At 42.1% G+C, this 18324-nt stretch overlaps 2 protein-coding genes across 3 annotated transcripts; one reads left to right on the top strand and one right to left on the bottom strand.

The window, feature by feature from the left end:
• Nucleotides 1–3552: 3552 nt before the first annotated feature.
• On the bottom strand, nt 3553–13567 carry NSL1 (NSL1 component of MIS12 kinetochore complex). Of its 2 annotated transcripts, XM_088052697.1 has the most exons (7): nt 12999–13567; nt 12662–12746; nt 10874–11004; nt 9925–9949; nt 8412–8466; nt 5677–5744; nt 3553–5092 (listed from the first exon to the last, which is right to left on the bottom strand). In XM_088052697.1, the coding sequence occupies exons 1-7, from the start codon at nt 13248–13250 to the stop codon at nt 4911–4913; spliced, it is 798 nt and encodes a 265-aa protein (XP_087908823.1). In that variant the 5' UTR covers nt 13251–13567; the 3' UTR covers nt 3553–4910. The 2 variants fall into 2 exon arrangements, with proteins under 2 accessions (XP_087908823.1, XP_014108294.2); XM_014252819.2 differs by lacking the exon at nt 9925–9949.
• TATDN3 (TatD DNase domain containing 3) lies at nt 13234–18225 on the top strand. The gene is made up of 10 exons (XM_005523344.3): nt 13234–13302; nt 13373–13405; nt 13495–13568; nt 13766–13850; nt 14535–14597; nt 15626–15735; nt 16135–16190; nt 16403–16515; nt 17266–17346; nt 17607–18225. Exons 1-10 carry the CDS (start codon nt 13249–13251, stop codon nt 17748–17750), a joined length of 813 nt encoding a protein of 270 aa, XP_005523401.2. The 5' UTR covers nt 13234–13248; the 3' UTR covers nt 17751–18225.
• Nucleotides 18226–18324: the final 99 nt, after the last annotated feature.

Below are 18324 nucleotides of genomic sequence, written 5' to 3'. Positions count from 1 at the left end.
TCTGCCACAGGTTTCCTGGTAGGCTCTGGGACTGTGACTAAAAGACTTGAGCATGACTTCCTTGGTTTGAATCACTTCTTCCCAGCTGTTCCACCTCAAAGCACTTTGTGTCTCCACCCTCCAGGCTATCCATGCATTTATTTGGTTTTGCACTTTTCAAAGACCTCCAACCCTGGAGGACCGAGTCTCTGTGAGTCTTCCTACCCTAACAGCCATGGGAAGGTGGCTGGTGACCACAACTGGGAAGCACACTCTTGCCAATATACCCTGACCTAACCTGCATCCCCAGACTGTGCTGGGTCTCCCAAGCATCTCACAGGGCATTCCCTGGTTTCTTCAAAAGCAGTCTTGCTTCTTTCTCTCTGTGCCATCTCGTGCACCAAGAGCAGGACGTTCACCAAGGGCTGCTCATGGAGGCAGCAGAAGGTGTGGATTCAGTGCCATTCTCCAGCTGAGGTGATACAAACCAGCACCTCCTGGAAAGCAACCCTGCCACCAGCCAGAGTTATTAGAGGGTGAATTGCTCTCAACTGCTCATTTGAAACAGCCTAATCTTGCTTTAACTACATCTCATGCAGTTAAAGGAAAGCAGCACACCAGAGCAGGAGCAGAGAATTAGTTGGCACATGTCTTAGGTTGCAATGCAAGATGTAACCAAAGGTATGTATTCTATTACCATCTGTTAAAAACAGGTGGGGCAGTGTTCTTTATCTCTTCCATGACCCATCTCTCATAACTCCAGGGGGTTTCTTCTGTTAATGGGCCATTGAGTCTCAGTGCATGACTGATAAAATTACAACATCCCATTGTGAGATGCTCCACCCAGGGGGAGGAGCCAAGCATTCCTACCTGGATATAATCTTTATTATTAATTTACTTGGAACACCACAGGCAGCCTTTCTCCACTGGATTCCCAGAGGAAGACCGGACCCATCTACACCACCACTGGTCCTTCAAAAGAAAACTACAGGATCCCTTCTACAGGATCATTGCTTCAACAGAACCACATCTGTCACTCCAGGAGGACTGCAGCCACCATTTAATGGCTCTGCTACCAACACCCTGACCAACAGGGGTCAGGTTGTATTCTGACTCTGTCAGTGGGATTTTTGTACTACTGCATTTTATTTTAATTTTCCAATTAAGTTGTTGTTTTATTTATACATACTAGTAAAGAACTGTTATTCCTATTCCCATATTTTTGCCTGAGAGCCCCTTAATTTCAAAATAATAATTCAGAGAGAGGAGCTTTTTACATTTTCCATTTCAAGAGAGGTTGCTGCCTTCCTTAGCAGACAACTGTCTTTCCAAAACAAGACAGGACAGTTGCTTAACAAGAGAGCACTGGGTTCTTGCTGCCTTTGTAGCTTAAGCTCAGTTGAAATAAGCAGAACTAGAAACCAGTATTTTCACAAGCTCAGGGAACAGGTATGTTCTCTTGCAATAAACACTATGAACTCTGTGGATAAAACACCTCAACAGCCCTCTGGAGTCATCTGTGGGAAAACCCCCTTCCACAGAGGGACTTTGAACTCCACGCTCCAGGAGCAATGCTGCCACAAACGGCACCTGCACAAGCTACATGACAGCATCAAATCGTGAGCAGCTCACCAAGAATTTATTAGTCCTGAATAAATATCCACTTCACTGAGTCATTCCCAGCAGCTGCAGAATAAGGTTTCCAGGATAACACAAGCATGGGACAAAGCCAGGGGACAGTCCCCTTGAGCCTGAATTGTCTGTTCTTGTTCAGAACAAATGACAAAGGAAATGACAAGTCAAAATTTGCTTGTGGGAACAAGTTTCTAGTTAGTATTAAAGCTATCTCTGGTACATCTGTAGAAGTGCCTACACAGTAATTCCAGGTAGTGCAGCAGTAAAGGCAGAGCATTTCTGTGCAGGAGAGAAAAGCAGCCCAGAAAGCAGCTTAGTCAGCTGAGCTTACATTTTATAATGGCAGTTTATCAGTGACTTTTGTCTGCACTGAAGCAGCCTACACACATGCAGACTAGTCTCTGATCACAGCTTAGCACAGCACAGCTCATCTGGAGAATGGCATGTGTCCGAACCAGGTCTCAGAGCGCCCAGGTTTCCAAACAGATGTCAGGGTCCACGTGAAGATTTCTAGAAGAGAGCTTCCCCTTTAGGATTGTAATCCCCTTTGTTCAGAAAGTACACACAGCAAAAGCATGTGTGGATGCTGCTCCAATTCGCTAGGTTTTTCTTGGCTGGGGATGGCCCAGCCTCATGAGCAAAAAGCACATTGCAGACAGTACACACTAACAAACAGCACGGTGTTCTGTGTCACTCCCAAAAGCCAAGGAATTCAAACTCAGTTTGCAAATGAACCTAAGCATCCATCACCATTGAGCTGTCTTACAAAATTCAAAGGCTATATAAAGAAAAACTACCAGACGTTTCTTGATGCAATACCAATTTGGCCCAAGTTAAAAATAAGAAGTTTGTCTGTTGTGACATTTCAGTAGAAGCCTGATTAGACATGTCTTGCACAACACTGCCAATTCCTATGAAAAGTTAACTGAAGGACAAAAGGCTACTGGAAAGGGAAAAAATGAAGTGTTTTATATATTTCTGCCAATGGGAAGAATAGCTAGTTGCAGTTATCACTGACTGTAGAACTTCTAAATAAACATTTGAAAAACTGCTGAACATTACAGTGTTGAGTTTAGCTCATCATAGAACTTGCATTTAAGGGGAAGCTCACTTTACAGTGCCAAAAGTAGCCATTAAATTTTAAAATTCCTAGTTTATATGCTGCACTTGGAGTCCTGATTGCTTTATCGTTTTCTTTACACAATCTGTTTGGCTAACATTTCCAGATGCGTTTTTCTTCTTCCACCCAGTTGCAGTTGCAACATGGGCTATGGAACAAGTTATTGCTATAACTCAGGGCATTCATTCCCACTTACCTGAAATCCTGTGCAGACTAACTATGCCTCAGTCTCTAAGTAGAAACATGCACTGTAGTGTCAATCTATTGTAAGTCTTAAACCACAGTGCTTTCCCTTTTTATTTCTTATGGCATTTGTCCTACCCCAGCCATTTTTGACAGAACTTGTACAAAAAGGTACCTATTTCTAGCTATTTTCTGTACTTGCCTATCATTTGCAGAGAAGAGCAGAGAATCTTCCCATTAACAGAGGAAATGGCCAAATACTGTAATAGTTGCCATGCAAAATCTTGCAGGGCTCACCTTAGCCTAGCAACACCCAGGATCTGTATGAAGAAAGCCGTAGAGGGGATTTTCAACACCGCACAGAGCATGGGCACTCAAAATAGCAAGTGGCTGTGTGAGAAGCTGTCTGAGCCACACGTTCCACAGCTCTGCAGCTCCAGTCCCTCTCACATCCTGTCCTCTTTTACACGAGAAGCTTTGTAGCCCCGAGATTAATAACACTTGTGAGTTCAAAGGCAGTAAATGGAACTACTTCAGTTACTCAAGCCAGAATTTAACACAGATGTCCTCTGAAGTACGCTCACTGCTCAGCCACCATCTATTCCAGGATTAGAACTGACAATATTATCTGAAGCTTTGATCTTCCTTAATTGATTTAATTTACTTCATATAAAAACACACATTTGTATATACAAGGACAGGAAAAATATTTACATATGATGACATATACAAAGTCTCAGTACAGATGCTCACTTTTGCAAAATAAATGATGCCAAAATCTGATTTCTTGAGAATTCTCAGTCTCTTAGACATCAGGTTGGACCTGTCTTCTTAGCACCACACATGTCATTAATAAAGCTTCTAAAACCACCCTCCATTTACTGTGTAGGAAATATGTTACATAATAGACAGAAATATTTACTGCAGGCACATGCAACCATAAACTAGAAAAAGTTATAAATACTTAAGGCAAAATTCTCAATTTAGTAGAAAAAGTTATAAATACTTAAGGCAAAATGCTCAATTTAGTACTAATTTGGAATCTTCTAGGTACTAATGAGTAAAGAAAACAAAAGTAAGTTAGCTCCAGTGAATACCATTTACTGGTAGCCTGTACTGATCTTTACAGTTTAGTCAAACAACACAAATACAAACACAACCCAAGTCAAGATCCTCTCATGGGTAGAAATATTGTCTAAGAAAACCCCAGGCTGCATAATTGGATTACATAAAATGAAATATCGGACCCTAAGATGCTGATGTTTGAATTCCTATTCAGAAGAGCAGACTGCAAGTAAATACATACAATCATTAAAAATCCAAGTTTCAACAAACATGACTGTAAGTAAGCCTAGATGACCTACATTCAGAAAAGGTAGAATAGCAGGGACTATTGTCACATGTGTTCATGGACTTCCTTAAAACTCCAACATTGCATCAAATCTGGTGATTTCAATATGCTGCAGTGTCAATTCATTAAAATAAAAGCCACCTGTCTCAGTAATTAATGAAGGTGAATTAGGAGAACTAGACATTCTCCAACCTCTTTAGAGACATGTTGAATGTAAGTGGGCAGTCAATGGTTCCCTAAAAGACTGCCTACATACATAAAGCAGGCACACGAACTCTGAGTAGCACAAAGACTCAAGCTGAAAACTAAGCATAAACTGAGTTAAATGGCAAATGCATTTGCTGGATATTGGATGCTACTGGTACGTGTAGGCTTTCATATACCATCATCATGTCAGCAAAAGTAGAAATATTTAAAAGGTCAAACACTAATAATTAAAGAAGCTCCCGTGTTTATCACTGAGGGGAGATGAGTTCTAAAAAAACAGATGGAACACATGGAAAAAAAGTACAACTCAGATTCCAATGTGAAAACACAAAAGAAATTCATGCACTGAGAGTGATCTTCCTCGGCCGCAGTGGGTAACGCCTTCTCCTGGGGGCATCTGCAACTTTTCTTCTTTTTAGCAAAATATAAGGATTTTTACTGGAAACAGTTCCTGTTGGTGTGACTTCTCCTGGTGGTACTGAATTTTGGACATTGTTTTCCTCCTTCACCCTGCCACCAGAAAAGACTTCCTGCCGCAGCTTGCAGAGTTCCAAAGTTGGTTGCAAAGTTAATGCTTGGGAAAAACCTTCTGCTTTTTCTATGAGTGCTGGAATAGACTGCAAAAACAAACCCAAGTATCTCAAGTTACATGGGAAAAGCAATGCTTATGAGGCATGCAATATGCTAATGAGATTCATACAGGCACAAAAGCCTCAGTGTCTGCAGAGATGACACTCAGGATGGTGGATGAGGGTTGTGAATGCAGAGCTACCACCCCAATAGTGAGGTGTCTGCATTCAGAAACCATGCAAAGGATATGCCAAGTTGAAGTGTTCCCTCGTTACATCTCTAGGCTCAGGAGGTATCAAAGGAACACCACAGCTGATGCCTAAGCAGGTACTGAATTAACAAATATCATACTCTAATATGAAGATGAAGCTGTACAAGTCTCCAAAAGATGTTCTGTTTTCCAGATGCTGCAGGTTCCAAAATCTCAGTAAAGATTCCTACAGCCACAGGCTCATCTCCCTTGCTAGCACGTGAGGGGGAATGCTTTATAAACACAATGCTTCACCTGCTTTGTAACTATACACACAGGTTTTTTTTGACCAAACTATAAGGAAAATGAGTTAGAACTCCTGTTTTGTGACATATTACCAGATCAAAAACTTATTTCTCTCTGAGCACACAGAGGTCTCACCTGCATTGCTTCGCTGATCTGTCTGGATGCCACTTCTGTCGCCTGCTTCAGATCTGCGATGTAAGCATCTACAGACAAACACAGCACAAATCAACTTCTGAAACATGTTTCCTTCCCCCATTACTCACTATCAGAAAATAGACAGAAAACTAGTAAAGTCCCTGTATAAAACCTAAACCTGGAACACATCCCTTTCACTGTAACACCGAGGAAGACAGCTGGCATGGTTTATCTTACTAGTATTATTCTTTATCACTCAAACTGCAGTAGAGGTTAGCAGTCTCAACTACAGAAAGCCCCAAAGTTCTTACCTAGAAAACACTGAGCCAATATTTGAAACAAGAGGACAGTTGTAATGAAATAATTACACAAAAAGATTTGTTTTCAAAACTTTTATGCTCATATTACATTTGATAAAAACCACACAGAACACAGAGAATAAACACCACTGTGGAGAACATGAGATGAAGAAAACTCTTTTTAAGGAGGGCAAATAAATCATCCTATGTCTCTGACAAGTTGGCTTTTACAATAAAGGCTACTTTTTTTGTTTTTCCTTCTGGCTTAACTTACCAAGCATTAACACCAAAAAGAACCAAGCATAAATAACATTAACTGCATTAATTCTGCTGGGCTAATAAGGAAATAAAAAAAAAACCCCAGCTTTCAGGAACACTGAAGCAGGCAGCAGGTGCAGAACACCAGGGGAATAGAGCATATATTCAACTGTAGTAGCAATATGATAAGATCACCAATACTTTAATTCTGTATTCAAGAGTTAAACTCTAGCCTATTATGGAACTGTTTTGCATGTTCTCCATCCACAAAACTTAAAATGAGCAGACAAGCATGCTTCTGGGAAGTAAGGAGCCTCACCTCCACTACTACTAGTTTTCTGTAGGGTTTCACCAATGCCTGCAGTATGACATGGTGTCAGGTGGTGCACACACCGCTGAACCCTGTTAGGGTTAAACACAGCATTGTGTTTTGAAGTCAATCTTACTAGTGCTGCTGAAGGTGTTTTAGCCCAGGGTTACAGTGACTCCCTGCTGAAATGTGGTAATCACCAAGAGATGGTGTTTGTTGAACTGTCCATGTGTCCGATGTGCTGGTCAGAGCTGGTTTAGGAACACATGATCCCTATGTGAACACAGACACTACATTGCACCATCAAGCAGTTTGGAAGAATAAGCAGTCCAGAAGCAACCTCTTTAAACCCATCACAGAGCCCTATGGAAGGGCATTCTCTAAAAGAAGGATATGTCCATTATGAAGCATTCTTACAATAGAGTATTGGGATAAGGAGGCTAGTGACCTTATGAAATGGCAAGAATGGAGTTAAGTAAAGTAGAATTAATTATTTTGATTATTATACAAAGACTGACACACAGTTAAATGAAATTTGCCTACAGGAGTTCGGCTTTACATAGCTGGCATTATACTCCTCAGTGCTCAAGGCTTTCCAAAACATAGGGAAATGAAACAAGGAAATGAAAGGTATTGAGTAATCTAAACATTTTTGGTTTCTGGCAAAACTGTACTTGCTAAACTGGGATACATAAACTTCCCAAAGACTACATAATACCAAAATTCTCCATGGTAACTTTGCTACAACTCTGCTGTTACCAAACCCAAAACCACAGTATTATAGTGCAAACTGCTACTAACTTGCAAGTAGTTGACTGATATCAGAAAAGCCTGGATTTGGACACTAGAAACCAAAAGGAACTCGGATATAAAGTGACCCACAGTACTGCTCCTAGCGGCTGCTTTGCTGCACAGGCTGGCACTGCTGGAAGCCATGTCTCCCATCTACAAAGAGGAAATGATGTTTAGAATGAAGTCAGATCAGCAGGGTGAGAACTGGAAGATTCAGCTCAGCTCCTCAAACTCTGAGCACCACTGCTTGTTACACCAGCTTTACATCATGTGCAGTAATTCACTGTGAGGATTCTCACTTTTCAAATCAGAACTGCACTGCTGAATTCTGTCATTTTTTAATATGTAACAACAGGCAAAACAAAACTTCCCATTTATTAAGGCCAGCCTCAAGAGAGCACATCCCAATCACCTACTGCAAAATCCACCACCCTGTTCCAATGAGTCTGTACAAGGTATCCTTCCAAAGCATGCAGCCAACTTAAAGCATTGTTTGCAGCTCTGTTCTTTCATCAACCCTCACAAGTGACACAGGCAGGAAGAAATTTGTGTCCTGCTTAGCAAGTTAGGACTGTCACCTAAGTCAACACTGTCACCACCGAGTCCTACACAACAGCTTTCAATTCCCTGAAGGAACTGACTGATTAGGAAGAGAAGTTGAAGCATTTCAAGTACTCATGTAAAAGGAACACAAGAACAGACAAAGTATAATGTCGGTGATCCATCCAGTTCCCCATCTGGCCTTCACCAGTGATGAAAGAAAGAAGTAAGGAAGCCTTCTGGGGGTAGCTGTGTGACAATTTCTCCCCAATACACACACAGTGAGGCCTTTGCCAGCTTTTCGCCTTTAAGTACAGTGCCTAACTGCAGGCAGCAGTCAGAACAAGAGAAATGGACATGGTAAAACTCAGGCAGCAATACATTCACTCATGACAAACTTGTAACTTTTTAGTTAATCATTTAAACAGTCAATTTTAAACAAGCTTAAAGAAAGAAAACTTCTTAAACATTTACAGTTAACTAGTAAATGAGCCAGTGAGTAAGTTAGCCAGCTGCTCTTCCCACAAAATCTTTACCTTGAGAAGGCTGAGGTCTTATCTCTGCAGGTTTTACCACAGGCTGGTAGAGCTTCTGCATATTAAAAAATAAAAAGAAAAAAAAAATTATAAAATACCTCCTTGGTTTAAGATACATCTAATATACATAGAGCAGTCAGAACAATGGAGATGTGGTGGAATTACTTAAATCAAGAATCTATTAGAGGTACAATTTATAGATATTTAGTTATGGAAAATAGAATTCTGGTTAACACAGTTACACTCTCTGTAAGCACATCTCCAGAATCTGCTTTAGTTTGCAGAATTCTAATTATTAAAGCATGATAACTGACATCCAGGTATTTTGGAAGAAGCATTGCCACCTGCTGCACAACTGAGGAAGAAGAGCTGCTCTAGCTTCTCAGGAGCTTTTCACAGAATCAGCACGCTTTCACAGAGTATCAAATTCCAACAAAGGGTACATTAAGATAAAAAGCTAAGAAAAAGGAAACTACATAAACAACTACACTCTAGCCCTGCAATTACTTATACAGAACTAAGAACACCCTGCTTCACAAACTGTGAGTCTTGTGACCTCACATCAGTTAACTGAGACATGAAGTAAACTAATAACTGAACATAACCCATACTTAGTTGTATTAAAGGTGGAATTAGAAACAGCTAACAGGGAAGAAGGAAAAAAAGCAAGGCCAAGGGAACAGAAGTTGGATCATCTGCAAGTTAGTGTTCTCCACTTCAGGAGCTGTCCCTCAGCCTTCTTCAAGTAAAAGCAAGTAGTGGAAAGCTAGTTCCTGTAGTTTTGGCAGAGAAATTTTTTCACAGTTCACACAACTTCTTAGCAAGTTTGCAGTAACAGCTCCAGGCACAAGAACAAACATGGCTTGCATTAGTCTCAAACTCTACAGAATATATTGACTGAAAACCCACAGGATGATCTCTTGCTTTGGCAGTTGCAAGGAGATTACCACAATAAATGAGTGGTTCTCTCCAGATAAAACACATCTTTATGGCTGCTCTTTATGCCTCAGAAAGCATCACACCATTAGCTATGGTCATGAAAGAACAAGAGAAATCCTCAACCAAAATCAAAGAAACCATTGGTACCTTTGCAGAAATAGCTGAGACATGGCAAAAAAAGGGACAAGCATTTACAGAGATACACTAAACTTTCCATATTTCTTACATGTATTTCTACATATTCTCTCAGGGATAAACTAAACTTTTGCAGACAATTTTAATTAAAATAATCATCTAGTTGTGGTGGTGTAAACTTTGAAGAGTTCAGCAAGAGAAAAAAAGTAGCATGAGAGGCATTCCAAATAACTAATCCACTGTGGGACTCAGATAGCAGAAAGATTAAAAGGTCTTGTTAAATCTTGGTGTTATGCAATAACGTATTTTATTTTAGTTTATTCTGTTTGCTTGTTTTACATACTTGGTATACTGACAAAACAGAGAGATCACAAAGGCAATATATGTTAGAAAATATCTCACATGTAAGACAAAAGCATACCCATGCACATTTCCTTACCATAAATCATCTCTGTCTGGATAACCTAGAGAATTAACATTTGTCAATTCTATTCATCAGAAATGCAGTGCAGGCTCCTACACAACTTCCTAAAAAAATTCCTGTCTTCTGTTCTTTAGAACAGCTGAAGATGGAAAGGACCTCTAAATACCCTCCTGAAAGCTGGGCCAACTACGGCAGGTTGCTCAGAGCCGCATCCAGTCAACTTTCGAGTATCTCCATGAACCTCTCCAAGGATGAAGACTCCACAGTTTCACTGGGCAACTTGTGCCAGAGTTTGACTCTGCCTCAGCCTTTTGTTTTTTGCCAAAGGAATCCTGATTAATCAGAAGGTAAGCAAAAGGGAGGCCTAACATGACTTCAGGAAAGAAATCTAGCAGCTGAGGACACGCCTGGGCTGTTTAATGCCAGTAATTACTTTATACTGTGTGTCAAAAATCTCACAGAATTTACTGTGCTGATTCATTAATCCACACTACCTTTTTTCCCATGCTTTACTGGAAGTCATTACTCAATGTAGTTACTAGCTCAAAAATGTGCTTAGGAAGCCACTGACATTTTAAGTCATACACTGCAATATGATACTATCTATCTGTATGTAGTGTAACATTTTGTTCCTCAACCAGCCCTTGGGCAAGGACTTCAGGAACTCAGAAGATAAGTGGCTCCTGGTTTGAAAATCCTGATTCACCAGGCTGAAGCAATCTGCTCCAGTTTCTTTGTGCCACAGACCCAATTCAGATACAGTCACAATGTTTTGTGTCAACCCTTAGTAGCTACTTAGTAAACTTACTAAGTCTAACCCTTAGTTACTGCAGAACCAGTTAATGAAAAAAGGCAATTTCATGCTATGATAAAGAATCAAAAGAAATCATGGGAAGGAGCTTAAAGGTCACTGGATGATTGATTTCTTAATGCAAAGGTTTTTTGGAAGTCTTAGGTTACTCACCAACATCTCTTGCTCTGCTTTCATGGTTTGGATAGCATGTACCAGGATCTTTTTAGGCCACTGTTTACGCCTAGTTGCTGTCTCTACTATTAATTCATCAAATTGATCCTCCAGAATTTTAATACTGGAATCTGAAAGTGACAAACACACATAGTTGCTGTGTAATTCTCAGACCTTCTTTTTTTTTAAGACAAACTTATCAAGAGAAAGAAGCTTTAGATCTCAAATAAAAAAATCATGCACGATTATCAACACAGAGATAAATGTATGTCCTGAATCTCCTTGCTAAGGCAGTATTGAGCATAACTTGATGTTGTTCAGTTATTTTGAAGTAAATTATCTCGGGGGGAGGCAGGCAGAGAACCATCCAGGGAGTAAAATAAAAAATGTTTTTTTAAAAAGCCCTGTGAACTCTGCATCTGTGAATAAAGTCTTACAAAGCAATGGCTATCTTTTAAGGAGAAAAATGGTTTATCTGTGTGATTTACAAGCATTAAAAAACTCCAACTGTACAAACAGTAATTGGAAGCCTAACTGATTTTATATCACACAGTGCACAAAAAAGCAGTTTAACATTTAAATTCACTGTTCCCACAAATATGTTGAATATACCTTGTAAGTCATGCAATGTTTTCCATCTAGTGGTAAAGAATGGATTTTGAGCACCCTCTCTGGGTCACTCTGTGCAGAATCAAGTGATTGCAAAACTCAAAAGGGAAAAGTCAAGGTTTTAACAGTTTGTGGGTTTGTTTTAGTTGTTTGTTTTAAGATGACCATGAAACCATTTAAATATAGACAGGAAAGACTTAAGCCACTGGTCAACATAAACATGGAAGGTACAAAATGTCAGATCTCTTGATCAGAGATAGGCACATGAGTAAATCTATACTGAATTAAAAAGCACAACATAGTCCTTACACCTGCTTTATGCCAGCTGTGGGCAGATGACAGTGTCTCTGTTTTGCATCATGAGACCGGTGCATTTTTGACTTTGTAGTCTAAGTAGCTGGAGTTTCATCATTCTAGAACTACAACTGTGGACACTTCACAGAATCAGAGAATAGTCTGCGTTGGAAGGGGCCTTTAAAGGTAATCTAGTCCAAGCCTCCTGCAATGAGCAGGCACATCTTCAACTAGATCACATTGCTCAGAGCCCATGTTTGCTCATGTTCAATGTTTTCGGTTCAACAGCTCCATAGTTAGCTCAATGTATCTGTATTTTCAGCTCTTTTGGAGTGTAACAGTGAAGAGCATCAAGCTGCAGGCAGACAGCACCTAATGCCAACACACGTGAGTGGATGAACTGCACAAAAATTTTTGTATGGACACCAGAATACCAAGAATCTCCATTATTATTATTCAAAAGACACTAATTATATTGTTTCTATTACATATATTTATATAGCAATAATTTTCAACAATCTGTATATTAAATAGCAGCAGCAGAGTTTCCTAGGGTCTTTTGACAGAAGTCACTGCCCCCAACACTCAGGCTGGAAGGACCCTCCAGAGCCTTCTGCTCACAGTAGGTTCAACGCCCATTTCAAAACAGGTTGCTCAGAACACTTTTGCCCAGATGGTTTTTGGAAGCCTCCAGTAGTGGAGACAAGCTCTTGGCAGTCTTTTCCAATGCTCTGTTATTCTGAGTTTTTACTTCCTTAGAGCAAGTCAGAACCTCCCCCTTCAATCGGCCCCCCCTTTTACCTCCGGACCAAACCAAACCAAAACAAACCAAACCAAACCGAAACAAACCCACCCAGAGGGAAGCGAATGGAAACCGCCGCCTACCGTTCTGCAACCGGGAGTCATCCGAGGCCTCCTCCCACGGCTGCCCGTTAATGGTGACATTCTCCTGCACCTTTTTCTCGAAGTTCTGCAAGGCAGGGGACAGGCTGAGAATCCGTCCGTCCGTCCGTCCATCATCCATCCATCCATCCATCCATCCATCCATCCATCCATCCATCCATCCCGCAGGAAGGGCCCATCCCGCCTCCTCGCCCTGCCCAGGGGCCACACCGGGGCAAGCCTTCCCCTCACGCGGCTGCCGAGCGCTGCCGGCGGGGCCCGCCGGGCCCTGTGCCGGCACAGGTCGTTCCCGCTCCCCGCTCACCCAGAGCGCATTTACCTCGGCGGCGGCCCCGCCGGGCTGTCCCTGCTCCAGGGTCCGCACGAAGGGCGCGCACAGCTCCAGCACCGCGCACAGCCGGCGCCGCGAGTAGCAGCGCACCCGCGGGTCCCGCTGCGCCGCGCCCTCCTCCCCCAGCTCCCCCGGCCCCGGCCCCGGAGCCGCCGCCATTTTCGGTCTGGGACGCGGGGAAAATGCCGGCCCGGAAGCGGAACCCGCGGCCGCCCGGTGCCTTCCTGCCGGGCGCGGCATGGCGGGGCCGGTGGACTGTCACTGCCACCTGGCCGCGCCCTGTTTCCAGCGGGTGAGGCGCGGCGGGCGGGGGGCAGGCCCGGCCGCGGCCCCGGAGCTGAGGTGGTGCGTGTCTCTTGCAGGACGTGGCGGCCGTGGTGCGGGCGGCGGAGCAGGTGAGGCGGGGCCGGCCTGAAGGGACCCTCTCCCCGCGGCCCCGCGGCTCCGCCGGTCTCAGCGGGCCGGGGGTCTCTGTGTGCCGCAGGCGGCCGTGTCGGCGCTGGTGGTGGTGTCGGAGCAGGCGGGCGAGTTCCGGAGCGTCGTGGAGCTGTCTGAGAGGTGCGAGGCCGGCGGGGATCCCGGCGCCCACCCGTGTCCCTGGCGCGGGTCCGCGCCTTGGGGACTGACGGGGTTGCGCTGCTCCACTCAGTCAGCCAGCCCTTCTTGTCTTTAAACCTGGGGTCTCTGTGGGCTCTTGGCGTTAAACTTAGGTTTTCTGTGGTCTTTCGCACTCTCGCTATCTGTTCCGTGCCTAGATTCCCAGGGTTTGTCTTGCCGTGCCTGGGAGTTCACCCCGTTCAAGAGGTTTCTCCAGAGGAGCAGCGCAGTGTTGCTTTGAAGGTAAAACACGGCCTCTAAAATATTGCTGGGACTTTTCAGGACAGACGACAGGATGCTCCGATCTGCCTGATTTACCTTCAGGTCTGCCCAGTGGTTTTTCTGCACTCTGTAATGCAGGAGACCCAGCGGACCAAATCCCAGCCTCTCTCAGCACATCCATTTGTCCCTGTTAGTCCTTAAAGCGGAATTGTTCACTGGAGTCATCTGGCTGTAATACTGCAGTGAAATGGTTTTAGAAATCCCAAGCGTGCTTTACTTGCAGCAAACAGCATGTGCAGATGTTCCTTTGTTAACATGGGAACTGGAAGGCAACTGTTTGTGCCCTTATCCTAAAAATCTCAGGGAGTTGTCTGCAGCCATTTAATGTTGCCAAGCTATTTATGGGCCTTGTTTTAATTACCTCTGCTGCTACTCTGAAAAGTTAGCTTAGGATATTTAGAATAAGGTCTATATATAGAGAGAGAGGTAGGTAGATATATAATATAGAATAGTATGTAATGAAATGGTTATTAAATAAAGAAGATAAATCCTTCAGGCTTCTAGCATCTGACTGCACAGCTCACAGTAATGGCAGATTCTAAAGCACAGAATATCAGAACAGTGAATGCCAAATTAATCATAATGCTGAGTTTGTAACCTTTCCTCTTGTAAAGGCAGTGAGAGTTGCATCTTTTATTCTTGCAGGATCTGGATGCTGCGCTGCCTCTTATAGAACTTTACAAAGACAAATTGGTGGGGATTGGAGAAGTGAGTGAAATTCCAAAACTTCTTTAAATCTCTCCAACAGCAGCTGTCACAGGAATTACAAAAATTGAGTCAATGCTTGTTTTTCTGTATGTGATAAGAATTGCTTTCAGCCTGAACAAGCACTAAGTCTGACTGGTAGTTCTCTTAATGTGCTTTCCTTTATAGATTTGCTTGATTCCTTCTTTTCCTCCAATATTGCTATTAGAAAATAGATGGAATTTATGCTGCTGGAGTCGTTGGAAGATTACATTCTTATGCTCTCTCATGTTATACCCAAAGGCAGATCCTTCCTGCCTTCTCTGACAAAGTTAGGTTAAGCTGTGATTTCAATACACCACACTGACTTGTACAGTTCTTTTTTTTTTTACTCCTTCAACTGTCTGTATCCATCTGTTGTCTCCTGTCTTATATGTGTTTATAAATGAATTGAGGCTTTAGGATGGAGCCTGCCTCTATTTGTGTGTTAGCATCAGAGGGACTTACATCTGGTTCTGTACTGGCTACAGAAAAAGCAGGTTTTGGCAGAGCTTTGTAGCCATGTTGTGTTGTATATGTATAACTTCCCTCCATCTAACTGTGAAAGGGACTGCTTTAACAAACTCTAAATTTTGCCTGAACATGTTTAGATAAAAGTATAGAATTAATGAGTAATTTTTGGTAGAGATTGGACTACAACTATGGGTTCAGGTCAGAAATTTTGCTTATACTGGAGATACATATTCGAGACTTAATCTGACATAACATTCAATAGAATATTTACCTCCAGAAAACCAGTGACAGACAAAAATGTTAAATACCCTTGTTAGAAGCTGTCTGCCCACAGATGCTTTCATAGTTGAAAAGCTTATGGTTGAGAATGCATTCTTTTTTTGAGTTAAGCTGTAGCTGAGCTCATTTTATTTGCAGTCTCTATACATATTTTGAAATGCTTTGCAGTTTTGAAGCGTGCTATGCCTTTGTATGTCTAATTATGGTTTTGTTAAGTGTTAGGTCTGTAAAACTTTTTCCCTTCTCTTCTTGTGCTGCAGGTTGGACTAGACTTCACTCCCAGATTTGCCAGCACCGATGAACAGAAGGAAGGACAAAGACAGGTTTTGATCAAGCAGATTGAGCTGGCAAGAAGACTGGACTTGCCATTGTAGGTTTTGTTTACACCAGAAGGAGAATTTGCCAGGTCTCAGTAACATGCTGAAATACTTCCCAGGATTTATGGTTATTAAGTGCCCACAGAACTTCTTTTAGATGGATTAAACTGGCATAAGTATCCTGTCAGTCTCGGGTTTGAGATTTAATTACAGAATTTTCCTTGTATTTGCACTTCTGTACAGACATCTTATATGTCCTGTCCATGCTATGTTGTTCCTATATCTTTACTGTAGCTGAAAGGATTCATATATAGTCCCTGTTTTTTTTTTTATAGAAGTTGTAATACATATTAATTATTTTCATCCCAAGATACTGTTAGTTTGTTTGTATTTGCAAAAAAAAAAGGTATTTGGATAAATTTCCTAATGCTGGGCCTCTCCTTGCTGTGCAGAAATGTTCATTCCCGCTCAGCTGGAAGACCAACCATTAATCTCTTGAAGGAACAAGGTATGCTTTTAATGCCTTTCTTCTGCCTGTTGGCTTTTGCCAACAGGATTTCTCCAGCTGTGCCACGTCCTCTCATCAGTTTGTGTGTGTTTAACTCAGGAGCAGAAGTGCAGAGTTCCTGTGTTAATTCTGTATGAGACCCAGGTCCCGTTGGAAGCTGACGTGGCAGCCCTGCTGTAACCTGATGATGTGGTTTGCTTTGTTTCTCCAAGGTGCTACCAAGGTGTTGCTCCATGCTTTTGATGGGAAGCCATCTGTAGCCATGGAAGGGGTGAAAGCTGGATACTACTTCTCCATTCCTCCTTCCATTATAAGGAGTGAACAGGTAATGTTTTGTCCCGCTTCCAGCTGGGGTCTGCTCCTTCTCTGTGCATTGCACATTTTTACCTTGGCTGAATTTCTGCCTGGGGCTTTTGCTTTATCTGGACTACAGAGGGGGAATTCTGGCTAAAACAGCTCAGTTTCTCCTGAGAACAGGGGGTGGTTTTTCTTGTTTTATTGTGGTTTCTGGTGAACGCTTCTTTGGAAGATTCTGCCACTGTACTGTTTTACAGTAGGGACAAGAGATGTAGAGGAGTAGTTTTTTTGATAGGACTGCTTTCTGTGATAAGCTCAGGAAATGTAAGAGAGGAAAAAGTTTGATTTAAGTAGAGGGAGCATGAGGGGTGGATATAAATAAGGATGAGGTTAGGTACTTAGGAGGAAGGAAAGCAAACTGGGGTTGAGAGGTAAAGCAGAGAGGAGGAAAAGATACACAAATATTATATGCACAGAAAATAGCAAATTGGAATTGCACTGGCAGCTCTATAAGTGCAATATAACTGCATGGTTTAATAAATAACAGTGAATTTGGCATTGATGGATATTTAGAAAACAGGAGAACCCTAATTTGAGGGGACTTCTTGAGCAGCTCTTGGTGTTCTTGCTTCCATTCAGAAATCGTTGATAAAATGTAAACAGTGGCACCAAAGTCTTTTGATGTTGCCTTTAAATGTAGGGAATATCCTCTTTTCATGTTTTTTTCTCACAGGTTTAAGTGCATAAAGCATCTAATGGCTTTCTTATTTTCTTCAAGAAGCAGAAGCTTGTGAAACAGTTGCCTCTGGAAAATATGTGTTTGGAAACTGATTCTCCTGCTCTGGGGCCTGAAAAGCAGGTAAATGATGGGAGGGAGGGACTTCTGTGTATTTGTATCCAAACCCACACCTTGTGGAAGTCGGCTACTGGTACAGGATAGTGGAGTAATCTAAGCATGGTTAGAAGAGAGGAAAGAGGTTTCCATGGGAACTTAATGTAAGAGGAATGGATATATGTCATTTTTCTGCCACACATACCATGATGTGACTGAAGTTGTGTCAGAAGCACTTGTGATCTCTAGGGGTCTGTAATTGGTTGGTTGGTTGGTTTGTTTTTCAGGTGAGAAATGAACCCAAAAATATCTACATTGCTGCTGAATACATTGCCAAAATTAAAGGAATTCCAGTGGGAGAAGTTATAGAAGTGACTACACAGAATGCACTAAAAGTATTCCCCAAACTTCAGCACTTTCTTCGGATATAGGTTCAGAAACTGAAATATATGATGTTGCAGAAAGTATTACTTGTGGTGTAATTACTAAAACCAATTTACATCTTGTGTTAAAGTGGAGTTTTGCAGTTGGAAGTTAAGATGTAAGGAGTGTTATATAGCTGGATAGGATAAAATTGGGAATTTCTCAAAGGCTGTTGGTGTGCACTGTAATAATCTCTTGTATGTGATAAAAACACATTGTTCCTTTGCTTCTCTCATGTCTATGAACACATAATTTGTAAAGAAGAGCACCATAAAATTGTCAATTTAGTTTCTCAGGCTGCTTGCCAGCTGCTCCTAGTCTGGGAGATGGCTCCTGTACAGTGCTTGATGTCCCCTTCACTCCTTATTTCTGCTGACTGAAAGTCACAAGTTGTGGACCCAGTCATGATAAGAAAGCTCCTATTACAACTGGCTGATTATGCATCCCTTTCTGAGCCATTAAAAGAACCCAGCTGGATGGACATTCTCTGTATTCTTGTATTCTGTGCTGACTGGACTCTGAGTGGTGCAGAAGCAACATCTTTTCAAAATACAGTTGGAAGGAAAGAATTACAGCCCATCT

The sequence above is a fragment of the Pseudopodoces humilis genome, chromosome 3 (assembly GCF_049639895.1).
Source record: "Pseudopodoces humilis isolate 2021_Gansu_Grassland_sample_001 chromosome 3, ASM4963989v1, whole genome shotgun sequence".
Taxonomy (NCBI): Eukaryota; Metazoa; Chordata; class Aves; order Passeriformes; family Paridae; genus Pseudopodoces; species Pseudopodoces humilis.
This window is presented reverse-complemented; position numbering and strand designations above follow the sequence as displayed.

Excerpts from the sequence above, each read along its gene's own strand:
- TATDN3 (XM_005523344.3), top strand. The coding sequence starts at position 13,249 with ATGGCGGGGCCGGTGGACTGTCACTGCCACCTGGCCGCGCCCTGTTTC. Across the intron at positions 13,851-14,534 it reads AGCGCAGTGTTGCTTTGAAG|GATCTGGATGCTGCGCTGCC; the intron begins GTAAAACACGGC and ends TTATTCTTGCAG. Across the intron at positions 14,598-15,625 it reads AATTGGTGGGGATTGGAGAA|GTTGGACTAGACTTCACTCC; the intron begins GTGAGTGAAATT and ends CTTGTGCTGCAG.
- NSL1 (XM_014252819.2), bottom strand. The coding sequence starts at position 13,250 with ATGCCGCGCCCGGCAGGAAGGCACCGGGCGGCCGCGGGTTCCGCTTCC. Across the intron at positions 8,467-10,873 it reads AAGCAGAGCAAGAGATGTTG|AAGCTCTACCAGCCTGTGGT; the intron begins GTGAGTAACCTA and ends TTTAATATGCAG. Across the intron at positions 5,093-5,676 it reads AGATCAGCGAAGCAATGCAG|TCTATTCCAGCACTCATAGA; the intron begins GTGAGACCTCTG and ends TTGTTTTTGCAG.